The sequence below is a fragment of the Saccopteryx leptura genome, chromosome 5 (assembly GCF_036850995.1).
Source record: "Saccopteryx leptura isolate mSacLep1 chromosome 5, mSacLep1_pri_phased_curated, whole genome shotgun sequence".
In the NCBI taxonomy this organism is placed as follows: domain Eukaryota; kingdom Metazoa; phylum Chordata; class Mammalia; order Chiroptera; family Emballonuridae; genus Saccopteryx; species Saccopteryx leptura.
The window spans coordinates 217,709,739-217,725,446 of NC_089507.1; the positions used below are offsets into that span (position 1 = coordinate 217,709,739).

The window sequence follows — 15,708 nt, forward strand, 5'->3', positions numbered from 1 at the left end:
GGTCATCTGCTGCAAGCCCTGAACAGACTTACTGGCAGGGTTAAAGAGATGAAACCTAAGAGTCCCCTGTAGCACTGTGAGGTATAACTAATTGCAAATGTATCACAAGTGTCTCCCTGGCCACTAAAGTTTTATCCGTATGTACTGTAGTAATGCAGCCCAATGAGAACTACCAACATCCAGTGTCACGGGGTGGTGGTGGGGGATAACGGCGGTGGGGGGAGGCAAGCCTACTCAATACAGAAACTGACTGCAAGGGGAAGAGGAGCCCCATTTCTCACAGCTTTTATTGACCAGAGGACAAAACAACAATAACAAAGGCAACAGGATTACAAGGGAGGAAGATCCGATGATAAGAAAGAATGAATGAATAAGACTTTTTGCTAAGGTGAATAAAAGGCTAATATGGGTCAGTACATCCTTTTACTTTTCCTAATTAACAAATACAAAAAAAGAGGAACTCTAGAACCTCTAGGCCACTTTTCTAAAGCCCCTTCAGGAGCATCTCTCTGTATCTGCATAAAGGCCACTCACTCACACAGTGTCTTGGTTGTTGCATCCAAAACACTTTCAATCAGGGCTGTTAACAAATTTTTCCCAATCAAGTCATACAGGGTTCAAAGTTAGATGGCTGGTTGCCTACAATGCATTTTTTTGTTTGTTTGTTTTCTTTTTCTGAAGCTGGAAACGGGGAGAGACAATCAGACAGACTCCCGCATGCGCCCGACCGGGATCCACCCGGCACACCCACCAGGGGGCGACGCTCTGTTGCGACCAGAGCCACTCTAGCGCCTGGGGCAGAGGCCAAGGAGCCATCCCCAGCGCCCGGGCCATCTTTGCTCCAATCTAGCCTCGGCTGCGGGAGGGGAAGAGAGAGACAGAGAGGAAGGAGAGGGGGAGGGGTGGAGAAGCAGATGGGCGCTTCTCCTGTGTGCCCTGGCCAGGAATCGAACCCGGGACTTCTGCACGCCAGGCCGACGTTCTACCACTGTACCAACCGGCCAGGGCCACCTACAATGCAGTTGTATTATGCATCCTGAGGTGAGCTTTTCCCTAGTCTGTGCCCATTCAACTCACACACATAGAACATAAATGCTGGTATTTGTGAGGGGTGGCTTATGGTCACAGTTGTGACTATTCTCCTTATACACTTAAGATGTCTCCTGAGAGTGGAGTCCCTGGAGAGACAATGGATGGAGAATTGAGTGGTTTGTTGGTGAATGAGGGCTGGAATGGGCAGAGGAAGAAGCTGACCTGCAATGTGTTCACAGCTGAGATCTCATGGGCACTCATGACCCAGGATGACCATCTTAGCCAAACAGAGTCAAGGGGTGAGGTTTTGTCTCCCCATCTCAATTAGTCATGGGCAGGAGTCACCCTGTGTGAAGGGAACATTCCCTGTGACCGAGAGCAGGTCCTAAAGAAGAATTCATCACCATGCCGATCAGCAGCAGTTATCATCACCTGCAGGAGTGTGGGTCCTAATAAGGTGATCTGAGCAGAGCTCCACAGGATCCCCACTGAAGAATCTCCACATAGCATGAGAACAAGGATGCATGATCACAGGATCCCTGTCCACAATCCCTGCAAACACACGGCCCCTTCCTGAGTACACCGTCATGTGCCTGCCTGCTGCTTACTGGCTGTTCTTTGACTGTTGAATTTGTGCTAACACCTCACCAACAGTCCCTGCACACACGCTTCTTCTCTAAGTGAATGGGGGCTGATGTACAGCCAGAGCTACCTGCATGCTGCATGCATGCAACTCCTCTGGTGAATGTGTCCTTGGTGCCTGATGACAGGCGACACATCTCTGCAGGTTCAATTACTATACACACGCAGAGAGGGACAGTTGGGTGTCTTTCTGATGTAAGATGAGGTTTCACTGATTGCTGACATCTTCACCATAATCCCTGCATATGCAAGCCTTCCCCCCTACATGTGTCCTCAGCTGTCTGATGACATCAGACTTATAGCTAAAGCTTCACCCACACTCCACAAAAATGTTAATGCTTGTCCTTGATTGTGTCTTCTGCTGATTAAGAATTTCTGCTTTCCAGCCAAAGCCTCATCCACAGCAACTGCATTTCTAAGTATTCCCTCCCGAGCAAGTCCTCTGGTGTCTCCTGAGGGCTAACTTATAACCAAATCCTTGTCCTCACTCCGGGCAAACAAAGGCTTCTCCCCTGAGTGAATCCTCTGGTGTGTCCTAAGGGCTGACCTAGAAACATATCCTCGTCCACACTCCAGGCACATGTAGGGCTTCTTTCCCAAGTGAGTCATCTGGTGTGCTTTGAGGGTTGACTTCTCACGAAATCCTCGTCCACACTCTGGGCACAAAAAGGGTTTCTCCCCCGAGTGCGTCATCTGGTGCCCCCTGAGTTTTGACTTAAAAAAAAATCCTCGTCCACACTCTGTACACACGAAGGGCTTCTCCCCCGAGTGAGTACTCTGGTGTGTCCTAAGGGCTGACTTAGAAACATATCCTCGTCCACACTCCGGGCACATGAAGGGCTTCTCCCCCGAGTGAATCATCTGGTGTGCTTTGAGAGTCGACTTCTGAAAAAATCCTCGTCCACACTCTGGGCACATGAAGGGCTTCTCCCCCGAGTGAGTCCTCTGGTGTGTCCTAAGGCCTGACCTATAAAAATAGCCTCGTCCACACTCTGGGCATATGTAGGGCTTCTCCGCTGAGTGAGTGATCTGGTGTGCCTTGAGTTTTGACTTAGAAAGAAATGCTCGTCCACACTCTGTGCATACGAAGGGCTTCTCCCCCGAGTGAGTACTCTCGTGCTTCCTGAGTTTTGACTTAGAAAGAAATGCTCGTCCACACTCTGTGCATATGAAGGGCTTCTCCCTCGAGTGATTCCTCTGGTGCTTCTTAAGGACTGATCTAGAAACATATCCTCGTCCACACTCTGGGCACATGAAGGGTTTCTCCCTAGAGTGAGTCATCTGGTGTGATTTGAGGGTTGACTTATGACTAAATCTTCGTCCACACTCTGGGCACACGAAGGGCTTCTCCCCTGAGTGAGTCCTCTGGTGTATCCTAAGGGCTGACATAAAAACATATCCTTTTCCACACTCTGGGCACATAAAGGGCTTCTCCCCTGAGTGAGTCCTCTGGTGTATCCTAAGGGCTGACATAAAAACATATCCTTTTCCACACTCTGAGCACATAAAGGGCTTTTCCCCCGAGTGAGTCATATGGTGTGTCTTGAGTTGTGACTTAGTAACATATCCTCGTCCACACTGCAGACACAAGAAAGGCTTCTCCCCCGAGTGAGTCTGTTGATGTCTCCTGAGGCCTGACTTATAACCATATGCTCTTCCACACTCAAGGCACACAAAGGGCTTCACCCCCGAGTCACACCGCTGGTGCACTGTAACATTTGATTTTTCACCAAATCTTTTGCCACATTCATCACACAGGAAAGGCTTCTCTGTGGATGCATGCACTCCTGGGTGTCTGAGGAGGTGTGATGTAAGTGTGAAGCCTCGCCCACACTGGCTGCAAATGTTGGGCATCTCCCCTGAGAGGGTCACCTGGTTTTTTATAACATTTGATTCCACACTGCCATATGCTTTCAGTTTGCTACAGCTCACAGATCCGGACCTTGTGGTTTCTAATTCCTTCCTCCCCTTGTCTGTCTGCACAGAGCTTACCCCTTCAGCTGAGCTGGGCTCTATTTCTAGCACCACATGACCTTCCCTACAATGTCCTTGGGGTGGACTGCGGAATATGCCTGAGGTTTCCCTCTCCTTCGTCTGCACAAACGAAAGTCTCAAGCCATCTTCTCTGCCTTCATCTTCTGTGTTTTCCCTCCAGAAACTATGAGAAAAAGATGTCCGGTCCTGATGCCACAGGCCTGAATCCCGCAGATAGAAGTCACACATGTCCAAGCACATGGGAAGCACCTGCTGGCCGGGCAGTGGCTCCCGGGAGAAGGACGAAAGGTGGAAAAAGCAGGGGTCCGTTTCTGGCTTTGATTCTGCTGGAGAAAGAAAGTTCAGTCAGAAAAGCCCCAACAGGCTGCAGCAATCCCCACCTGGTCTCAGGAAAACTAGTGCCCTCCTGCCACACCTGTTTTTAATCATATGTGTACAATGTCATTTGTTTCCACCAATGATTTCTTTAGGTTCCTTTTCTGCACAGTTCCTTTTCTTTGGAACTCCACTGAAACCATCCCAGAAACATCTTCTACATGTCACTCAGACTGGGCACCTTCCAGGTAAGCAATCTGCCCTGTAAATACCTTCAATACATCAGCTCTTTCTTTCTAAGTCAACCAAGCCGTGACACTCCATAATTCTCCCACTGATGCCCAGTTTACACTTCCCATGTACTTGGAGGTGACAGTCTCTATGACCTATGTGAAAATCTCTTTCATAATTTTACTTATTTGAAAAAAAAAAAAAAAAAGACTGAACAAATAAAAACTTACTTAATCAGGAGAGTTTCCAAGCACAGGAAATGGTACAATACACAGTGGCTGAACAGAGTGTTTAAGAAATGAATCTGAATATCAGGATACCCATCTGCAAAGAAATATTTATACTTGGAAGAAATAATTTCTAAGTACTAAGTTCTCTATTAAGTACTGTGACTTCCGCCATGGACAAGAAAGAAGCAGCACATGGTTTCAGGACTCTGGAACCCTGCGCCCAGACCAATCTCATCACACTAACATCCTACTTCTCAACAGCATTTCCACGGGCCAGTGGAGATTGGTAAAGGATTAGTGCCACTTTGAAACACATTTGTAAAATCCACAATGTGGTTTCCTAATTGCTGCTTCCCTTCCACATTTTTAAGAATATCAGACCCAGCTAACCAGGTACTGCAACAGTGTATAGAGCATCGGACTGGGACACGGAGGACCCACATTTGAAACCCTGAGGTTGCCAGCTTGAGCGTGAGTTCATCTGGTTTGAGCAAGGCTCACCAGCTTGATTCCAAGGTCACAGGTTTGCACAAGGGGTCACTCTGTCTGCTGTAGTCCCCAGCTCAAGACATATATCAGGAAGCAATAATGAAACATTAAGGTGCTGCAATGAAGAATTGATGTTTCTTATTTCTGTCCCTTCCAGTCTACTTCTATCTGTACCTCTCTGTCTCTGTCACAAAAAAAAAAAAGAAAAGAAAAAGAAAATAGCAGACCCAGACAGAGGCAGGTCTTTTGCCAAGATTCCAGAAGAGACAGAGTTGAGAAAGAAGCAATACACGACATGACCACTGGGCCCTCCCCAGTCAGCTCAGTGGGAGGCCGTCAGCTCACCAGGTAGGTGTCCCGGGTTTGATTCTTGGTCAGGGCAAGAAGAAAAGCAACCATCTGCTTCTCCACCCCCCCCCCCCATCTCCCTTTTCTCTCTGTTTCTCTCTCTTCACCTCTCCCAGTCATGACTCAGTTAGAGAAAGCTAAACTCAGATGCTGAGGATGCCTCCATGGCCTCACCTCAGGCACTAAAATAGCTCTGTTGCCAAGCAACAAAGCAATGGCCTCAGGTGGGCACAGCTTCCTGCAGGAGAGGCCTTGTGGATGGATCCCTCTCGGGACCCATGCAGGAGTGTTTCTGTTTGGCTCCATGGATCTAACTTAAAAAATATTTTGTTTATATTTTGATTACAACTTGAAATAATATTTTGATAGACTGGATAACATAAGGTTTGTTAATCTCATCCAGTTATATCTACTTTATTAAAATATGTAGTTACTACAAAATTTAAAATTATCCCTATGGCTCACATTGTATTTACACAGAAGAGCACTGATCTAGAACAAGGGGTGGGAACAATAGAGCTTGTGACCTATTTAATCCTTCTCTCTGTTTTTTGTAATGTCCATAAGCTCAGGATGGTTTTTACATTGTAAAGAGAAGAAAACAAGCCAACAGAATAATAGTTCATGTCAAATAAAAACGATATGAAGTTCAAATTTTGGTTTCCAGACAGAAAGTGTTAGAGGGACACAATGATACTCATTCATCTACATACCGTCCTGGCTACTTCAGTGTGACAGGGAGAGAGTGCAGAGCGGTTAAGAGATTGCATCGCCCACAAAACACCTAAATTACCTATCCTCTGACCCTTTATAGAAAAATTGGTCCATGGCTAATTCAGGGCAATATTGAGATTGAAAGTATTTATCCACCTAGGATTAAAGAATCAATGTACTTTTCTAAATAAAAGAGAAAAAAACTAGCTCATGAAACGCAAAACTCCAATGGTTACAGAAGGCGTTTCTCACTACTCTGCCACGTGCAGAGGGCACTTCCAGTCCCACCGGCCTCCTTACAGTCCTTACCCTGCAGGGACATCCCTTCCTTAATGCCTTAGTGCCAACACGTCTCCAACTGAAATGCGCTTGCCTTAGACAGAGTCTAACTCCATCACCACACCATGTCTTTGGTCAAATGTTACCTACTCATTGATTTTAAATTCAGCCCTCCACCCTGTCACACTCGATACTCCTTTATCCTGCTTCATTTAATCATTATTTTTGACTAGGAAGTGCTTAGTACAGTCTAATGTACCATCCTATCCCTGCATGTGAAGCTTGTTCTTTCTTTTTTATTATTATTATTATTTTTTTTTTTTTTGTATTTTTCTGAAGCTGGAAACGGGGATAAACAGTCAGACAGACTCCCACATGCGCCTGACTGGGATCCACCTGGCACGCCCACCAGGGGGCGATGCTCTGCCCCTCTGGGGCGGTCGCTCTATTGCGACCAGAGCCACTCCAGCGCCTGGGGCAGAGGCCAAGGAGCCATCCCCAGCGCCCAGGCCATCTTTGCTCCAATGGAGCCTTGGCTGCGGGAGGGGAAGAGAGAGACAGAGAGGAAGGAGAGGGGGAGGGGTGGAGAAGCAGATGGCGCCTCTCCTGTGTGCCCTGGCCGGGAATCGAACCCGGGACTTCTGCACGCCAGGTCGACGCTCTACCACTGAGCCAACCAGCCAGGGCCAAACTTCTTCTTTCTTATCTGTCTTAACACATTGGGAAAAGTAAGCCCCCATGGGCAGGGGCTGCTATTCCCTCACTTCCGTGTGGCTCTAAGTGTCTAGAACATCTTCTGGCCACGGTAGGTGGTCCATCCCGCTACCGCAGTAAGGAAGGACAGAACACAGCCTCACCCAGCGAGAGCAGGTTCCTGTAGTTCTCCAGCATCACTTCCTTGTACAGGCTCCTCTGCGCAGGGCTCAGCCTCCTCCATTCCGCCTCTGTGAAGACCACGGCCACATCCCTGAACGTGATCGGTACCTATAAACAAGCAATCTGTTAATGAACAGCAAGTCACCATCAATTTTCCAAGCACGATGAGTAACTTTTGTGGCCCAGAAGGGTCTGGATCTACAAAAGTTGGTCCAGTTCTTTTGTAGTACACAGTTCTATGTACCAAAGTCTTCTGGCCGCAACCATGGCTTTGAATTAAAATAGAAGGGGCGCAGAGATGACACATACACCCATTCCTGGGCCCTAGACATTTATGATTTCCTTGGAGAAGTGATATGTGAATCAATTTGAAAGTTGGCCTGACCAGGCAGGCTCACACTGAATAGAGCATCAGACTGGGATGCAGAGGACCCAGGTTTGAAACCCCGATATCACCATCTTGCGTGCGGGATCATCCAGCTGTAATGTGGACTCAAGAGCATGAGTGTGGGGTCACTGGCTTGAGTGTGGGTTCATAGATATGATAACCATGGTCTCTGGCTTCAGTCCAAGGTCGCTGGCTCAAGCAAGGGGTCACTCCCTGTGCTGTAGCTCCCATCTCAAACACAGGTGTGAAAGAAATGACTGAACACTAAGGTGCTGCAATGAAGAATTCATGCTTTTCATCTCTCTCCTTTCCAGTCCGTCCCTATCGGTCCCTCTTTCACGCTCTGTGTACAAAAAAAAAAAAAAAAATTGAAACCTGAAACAGTGTGTGTTCAGGAAGGTGACCCTGAGGATGCAGCATGTAGGAATTTTGAGATGGAAGAGTTACAGAGGGACAGAAACGTTTTATTTGGAAAGGACTTGCTGTCCACAGTGTATCGTCCAACGCAGAACTCACAGGCAGTAAAGGAAGGGCGAATGTTCAGTCCATGGAGACGGTAACTCAGCAGAGACCTGAAAAGCTGTTTTCATTTTACATAACAGGGAAATTCATTTAGACTTCCTCTCAGTCCCATATTCGTCTGTTCTCTCTGTTTCTTTCACACCCTGTATCTCGCCCTGTCCGTATTTGTTAAATACTGGAGATTTAAGGTGAAACTTTGAGGCAACTCTGGAGACCAACCCCGCTCCCTCCTCAGGCTGTGGCTCTCGTCCCTTGTTCATGTTTTCTGACTCATCCTGGAGAGTTCAATAAAGACAATTGCACCCGAATACGTGTCTAATCAGCAGGAGGAGCTCTGGACATGCACAATCACTTTGACTCTCCCCCTCCAGAAATGACGGTCCTTTTTTTTTTTTTTTTAATTTTTAATTTTTTAAAAATTTTTTTTACAGGAACGGAGAGAGATGAGAAGCATCAATCATCAGTTTTTCATTGCGACACCATAGTTCATTGATTACTTTCTCATATGTGCCATGACCGTGGGCCTTCAGCAGACTGAGTAATCCCTCGCTGGAGCCAGTGACCTTGGGTCCATGCTAGTGAGCTTTCTGCTCAAGCCAGATGAGCCCGTGCTCAAGCTGGCAACCCCGGGGTCTCGAACCTGGGTCCTTCCGCATCCCAGTCCTATGCTCTATCCACTGCGCGACCGCCTGGTCAGGCAATGACGGTTCTTTCAGCAAGGCTTACTTGACCTTTCTACCTGATCTATGTATGTAACCTGAGGTAGAATACAGAAAAAGAATCAAAGCTAGGATGAGCTACACAATATCACCAGACAAAAAAACATCAGCCTGGATCTTACATTAAAAGGTACTTAACCCTCAACGCTCTTAGCTGAGGGTCCCGCGGGGCCCGAAGCATTTACTCTGAAAAAACCAGTGCTCAAACCAGGCCCGAAAAAAAAAAAAAAAAAAAGAAAGAAAGAAAAAAAAAGGTACTTAAAACAACAGACTACGAAAGAAAGAAAAAAAAGAATTTTAAGTATGTATAAATCCCACCAAACCCTGGAAGAACACAGAACCAGACCAGGAAGCTTCAGCCAGGGCTGCAAAATGAACCTCCTACCATGTGCATTTATAAGTAAGAGTCCTCTACAGAGAACCGCCCATTCAGGAGTGTCTGAGACTCACCCATTCTTATGGAAAAAGTTTGGCTGGAGGCTATTCCATGAGGACCCTTCCTGCATAGTCTCTAGGGAAAAAAAGGGTCTCCGCATTCAGAATAATTAACTAGGCCTGCAAGCAAGTGATTAAGAACATCCTTCCCAGTTTAGGGGAAACAACAGCAGGACCTCTCTACCCAGAGTCAATAACTGAGTCATTCCTGCAAAAATTCCTTTATTTATTTATTTTTTATTTATTATTATTATTTTTTTTTGTATTTTTCCGAAGCCAGAAACAGGCAGTCAGACAGACTCCCGCATGCACCCGACCAAGATCCACCAGGCATGCCCACCAGAGGGCGATGTTCGGCCCATCTGGGGCATCCCTCTGTTGCGACCAGAGCCACTCTAGCGCCTGAGGCAGAGGCCACAGAGCCATCCTCAGTGCCCGGGCCAACTTTGCTCCAATGGAGCCTAGGCTGTGGGAGGGGAAGAGAGAAACAGAGAGGAAGGAGAGGGGGAGGGGTGGAGAAGCAGATGGGCGCGTCTCCTGTGTGCCCTGGCCGGGAATCGAACCCGGGACTCCTGCACGCCAGGCCGACACTCTACCACTGAGCCAACTGGCCAGGGACAAAAATTCCTTTTTTTGTGAACTTTTCTGTTCATGTTATTTGAGTTCAAATTCACATATTTATTAATACTGTTCCTCCACACTATGCTCTGCTTCTCCACTTGTTCAAGAATTTAAATAGTAAAAAAAGTAAAAAGATGTCCGCTGTAAAAGACAGTAACTTTACCTAGTGTGATGTGAAATAAAATTAAATAGTACATTTAAAATTTTTAATAATCTCAGTTTTTCAAAAATATCCCTTATATTTTGCACTTTGCAGGGCTCTACTAATCTTGGATAGATTTTCCAACAAGGAAAATAAAACACAAATGCAGGAGTCATTCCAAATTGACCAACATGGTGCCTGAAAGAGGAATGAACATCTAATGTGTTTGCTTTATCCCTTCCTAAGAAAAGAGAATATCCAGTTTGTCTATTCTCTGGAAAATGAGCCAGCATTACATAATAAAAAATGAAAAATATACGCCAACTCACCAGTGTTTCGGGCTTTTCCTCCTTTTCTTGGAGCGAGTCAGTGCAGTTGGAAGGCAGACCTAGGGGAAGAACAAAGCTCTGAGGGTGCAGGCCTCCCAGAATGCCCCGAGGAGCAGCTCCTCGGAGCCCAGGACAGAAGGAGCAGTCCCTTTACTCAGCTGGGGTCACTACAGTGCTCTCAACTAAGCCTAGAGCCTTACTCCTCCTCCTCACCTCTCCAGACTCTCAACTCTCACCTTTAGTCTCATGATTTAGGGTCAGATTCTTCATGGTCTCCACGTCTTCCCTGTTCTCCTCCGGGTCCTGCTCTTCCAAGGCTGAAGGATCAGGCAACGTCAGGGCCCCGGGGTCAGCCCAGTGTTTGCCCTGAAATGCTATCTCCCAGCCAGGTAGACATTGTTTTATCGCCAAGATCGATTTCTGCTCCTGCCCTGGGTCACTTTACAAACCGTTCTTGTGAAAGCCCCCGTGTTTCCACGAAGCCAGCACCTGCGGGTGGAGCAGCAATGTGACGTTTCCACACTCCTTACTGTACAAATCAGGCACTGCAGGTCCTGAGAGCTCCCACCCCAACCGCATCCCCACTCACTCACCGACTTGGGACAGAGTCAGCCCCACAAAAACAAGCCCAAAACCCAGAACTCTATATTCACACTCAGTCCGGGGTTCGCACAACCATTCCCACACGCATGACCCAAGTAGGTGTCCCCTTGCCAAAAGCAGGGGGGACTATGTGGTTGGCTCTTCCCCCCCCACCCACCACAGGGAATTCCTGTCTATTTAGCTCTGGCTTAACACCTGTGCCCAGAGTCCAAGTAAACCTTGGATATGGACGCCTGCAGCCACCTCCTTATGTCCATTGTATGGCCCAGAACCATCCCAACTCCTCCAAAAAATGATATGAGCCTGACCAGACTGTGGCGTACTGGATAAGGCGTCGGACTGGGACGCGGGGTACCCAGATTCGAAACTAGAAGGTCACCAGTTTGAGCGCGGGCTCATCTGGTTTTAGCAAAGCTCACCAGCTTGGACCCAAGTTCGCTGACTAGACTAAGAGGTCACTCGGTCTGCTTTAGCCCCAAGGTCAAGGTACATATGAGAAAGCAGTCAAAGAACAACTAAGGTGCCGCAGCAAAAAACTGATGCTTCTCATCTCTCTCCCTTCTTGTCTGTCCCTAGCTCTCTCTCTCTCTCTCTCTCTCTCTATCTATCTATCTATCTCTCTCTCTCTCTGTCACAAAAAAATATGTGAAAATTCCATTTCACCCGCTCCAGTGAGAAGAAAGGACCCCGGTACCGCCCCGCACTCACGTCTTCCGAGCAGCTAAATCTCATCTCATTTTCCTGCCACTAAATACACGTCTTGGGCCCCGTTCCTGTTCCAAAAATGAAACCTGCCGCACTTCCGTTCCATCTACTGCACACCAGCCTCACTCATCCCGGGCCCAACCCACCAGCTCCCACCGCGGCTCCTAACCCTACGCTCCGCCTCTCTCATCCCTCCTTCCAGCTCGGTAAGCGATCCCGGCAGCCGAGCTTATTGAAACCCGCAGCAGAGGTCCACGTGATTTCCCGGGTAATCTGAGCAAGAACTACGATTCCCAGAAACCCTTCAGGCTTTTCCTCCCATTGGCCGCAACACAGCGACCTTTAAACCACGACTTTCATATATCTTCACATTGTCTTCTATACTGAGGGTCGACCCGGTTTTTTTCTTTTGTTTATATACATTTTTTTTTTTTTTTTTAACAGAGACAGAGTCAGAGAGAGGGACAGATAGGGACAGACAGACAGGAACGGAGAGAGATGAGAAGCATCAATCATCAGTTTTTCATTCCGACACCTTAGTTGTTCATTGATTGCTTTCTCATATGTGCCTTGACCGGGGGCCTTCAGCAGACCGAGTAACCCCTTGTTCGAGCCAGCGACCTTGGGTCCAAGCTGGTGAGCTTTGGTCGAACCAGATGAGCCCGGGCTCAAGATGACGACGTCCGGGTCTCGAACCTGCCTCTTCCGCATCCCAGTCTGATGCTCTGTCCACTGTGCGACCGCCTGGTCAGGCTATCGACCCGTTTTTCATATTTTTTGCTTATTGAATTTAGAGAGAGAGAGAGTGAGAAACAGTGAAAGATAAAAAAATGGATTTGTCATCCCACGTATTTATGCAATCATTGATTGATTCTTGTTTATACCCTGATTGGGGATCAAAACTGAAATCTTGGCACACTGCACGATGCTCTAACCAGCTGAACAAATCGACCAGCTCTACCCATCTCTTTTCTAAAGATGCACAATATAAAATAGATCATAATTCCGGAAAGCAGTCTGTTCCCATGGTTTCGAACCGAAAGACTACCATTCCCAGGAGCCACTGCGGCAGCATCTCCTGAGGTTTCACGTCCGAGGGCCCTCGCGGTGTTCTACCCCAATAGGTATTTCCGGTTCCGAGTCTCGCTGCCCTAGCGCTCAGGCTGCGAGGCTGTTCTCCGGTTTGGCGTTTCTCCCCTTCCGGTGACGCAGCTAAACTCACTGCGTATAAAGGCGGGTTACGTCCTAGAGATGTTTTCTCTGAACATATGTACCCTGATTGATCAATGTCACCCCATTAAAATTAATTTTAAAAAAAAGAAATGGAGAAAAAATTTTGTGCACTTAAGAAAATAAAAATAGTTAATAAATGAGAAAAAAAAAAGGCGGGTTACGCGCGTGAGTGACATCTTAGTGTGGCTCCATGCCACTGGCCCGCTCCTGTGGGCAGCCCCACGTCACTCGGAGAAAACCATGGGACGCAAAGTGGTCACCCCACTGTGGATGCTGTGCCCTCGATTTCCTCTCTCCAAGTCAGCTGGTGGCAGAGAAATGCAGGGCGGCTAACAACACAGTACAGCACACGATGTGAAAACTGAAATGAGACGTGGGGAAGCCAGGTTCCCCCAAATTATAAAGAGGCTCCTCTCTCCTACCCCTCCTTCCACGTGATAGAACTGCATGAAGTGTTTCCTGAGATGGACAGGGAAGCTCTCAGGAGGGTCTAAGCACGGAGGTGACTGGACCTGGCCCTTGCCCACCGCTCCATCCTCATCTCTGGCTTCCTCCTACTCCAGTAGACAGTTCTACCCTCATAGAGCTCACATTTCCTCCTTGAGGTAAACTCCTCCCTGCCTCTCTCTCCACCCGTCCCCCAGGTTTGTTTACTAGACTCACCCTCCCTGAGCTGTAGGCTCAGATTTCCTCCAGGAAGTCTCCTCTGGGCCCAGTGTCTGATATGAATTTGCTGGATTGTTGCAGGAAAGCCAAAGCACCCAATGACCTTCTGTTCCCATCCTGAGGAAGTGAAGGTCGAGAAGAAGCATTCCTGACTGAAAGCAGTCGCGTTCAGGAAAGGCCCAAGAACGTGGGTGTTTAGCCCAACTGGAGCTTTCTGCAGGTCTGGAATCAGACAACGATGGTGTGCTCTTATGTCTCAGATTGGACAACAGAAATTAATCAGTTTTGCAAAACTTAAAATTAAAATTGTATACTGTATTCTGTTTGTTAGTTTGTTAAGCAAGGTGACATATTTCTGCTTACCAAATTGGATAGCTGAGCTCTCCAAGGCACCTCAATCCTGGAGAGATTGGGGTCTCCACTTGCAGTATTGTTGCTGCCTCATTCATTTGCAGCTGCTCTTCATGAAACCCTGAACATGAACAACACTTAATCCCCAGAGAACATTTCCCAGAGCTCTTACCATTCTATTCTGTCCTAGTCTGTTCAGAGCTGTCAGTTAAGAGACTGGGATCTTTCTGAGGAATGCACCATGTACTGTATCACCACTGCCTTACATATCTAGAATAAACCCTGAAACATTATTCCCAAAAGAATTAATGATTGGATGGATGGATAGATGGATGATGGATGGATGGATGGATGAAAGATAACTTCATGGAAAAGACTCAAGGACTTCAGCCAATTGCCACCTTCTGTTGGGGGATGGCTATCTGCTCAGGGACAGAGCAGAGGTGGCAAGGTGGTAGCAGATGGTGGTTTTAATTGCTCTTCCTACAGAAACAGTGAAACCATCACAGCTCTTCCCAACACCAACTTCTGTTCCAGCTTTCCAATGAAGACGATCAAGAAAATCACTCACTGGACTCTGTTCAACTATTAAAACTCTTCAACCTGAAACGAGAGCATCTCTTGGGCAGCCGGGTACCCTGCTAACATGCCCGCGGGTCATGCTGGGAGACAGCTGTGGGCATTTTGAGTAGCTGTGCTCTCCTGAAATGTTAATTCCAGCACTCCCTTTCTGTTACTCCTTTCTGGGTTTGTTTGTTTTAAACTGATGACTAGAGACACATTTTTTTCTTTTACTTTTTTTTTTTTTTTTTTTTCATTTTTCTGAAGCTGGAAACAGGGAGAGACAGTCAGACAGACTCCCGCATGCGCCCGACCGGGATCCACCCGGCACGCCCACCAGGGGCGATGCTCTGCCCACCAGGGGGCGATGCTCTGCCCACCAGGGGGCGATGCTCTGCCCATCCTGGGCGTCGCCATGTTGCGACCAGAGCCACTCTAGCGCCTGAGGCAGAGGCCACAGAGCCATCCCCAGCGCCCGGGCCATCCTTGCTCCAATGGAGCCTTGGCTGCGGGAAGGGAAGAGAGAGACAGAGAGGAAGGAGGGGGGGGTGGAGAAGCAAATGGGCGCTTCTCCTGTGTGCCCTGGCCAGGAATCGAACCCGGGTCCTCCGCACGCTAGGCCGATGCTCTACCGCTGAGCCAACCGGCCAGGGCTATTTTACTTTTTTAAAATGGGTTTTCTTTTTCTTTTTTGTGGCAGAGACAGAGAGAGTCAGAGAGAGGGACAGATAGGGACAGACAGACGGGAAGGGAGAGAGATGAGAAACATCAATTCTTCATTGTGGCTCCTGAGTTGTTCATTGGTTGCTTTCTCATATGTGCCTTGACCGGGGGTTGACAGCAGACCGAGTGACCCCTTGTTCTAGCCAGCAACCTTGGGTCCAAGCTGGTGAGCTTTGCTCAAACCAGATGAACCCACACTCAAGCTGGCGACTTTGGCGTCTCGAACCTGGGTCCTCTGCATCCCAGTCCGACATTCTATCCACTGCGTCACCACCTGGACAGGCCCATTCTGGGTGTTTTTATGTTGAAGACACCAAAATGTGCAGGCAGTATTTCTCGGGAGGTTTCTACCTTTACACGCATGGATGTTTCTTGGGTCTACTAACACCTCTCTCTGCTTCATTTGTCAATCTGCTATCACCTGAATGTATTTCCAGTTTACCTGTAGATTTCACCGAGACCCTAAGGTTTTCCCTCTGGAAATCATGAATAAATAAATACTCCTGAAAATTGAATACAAGATCTTATATGTATATTCATGTGTGCATTTCTCTGTAAG

The 15,708-nt window shown here is 47.7% G+C and overlaps 1 protein-coding gene across 6 annotated transcripts; it reads right to left on the reverse strand.

Moving 5' to 3' along the window:
- Positions 1-269: 269 nt before the first annotated feature.
- Positions 270-11,864, reverse strand: LOC136405153 (oocyte zinc finger protein XlCOF6-like). Of its 6 annotated transcripts, none has more exons than XM_066384231.1 (5): positions 11,785-11,864; positions 10,544-10,796; positions 10,308-10,366; positions 7,133-7,259; positions 270-3,995 (listed from the first exon to the last, which is right to left on the reverse strand). In XM_066384231.1, exons 2-5 carry the CDS (start codon positions 10,575-10,577, stop codon positions 2,134-2,136), a joined length of 2,082 nt encoding a protein of 693 aa, XP_066240328.1. In that variant the 5' UTR covers positions 10,578-10,796; positions 11,785-11,864; the 3' UTR covers positions 270-2,133. The 6 variants fall into 6 exon arrangements, with proteins under 6 accessions (XP_066240328.1, XP_066240327.1, XP_066240326.1 ...); XM_066384230.1 differs by having other exon boundaries at positions 11,762-11,864; XM_066384229.1 differs by lacking the exon at positions 11,785-11,864 and adding an exon at positions 11,619-11,752.
- Between the last annotated feature and the right edge of the window lie 3,844 nt (positions 11,865-15,708).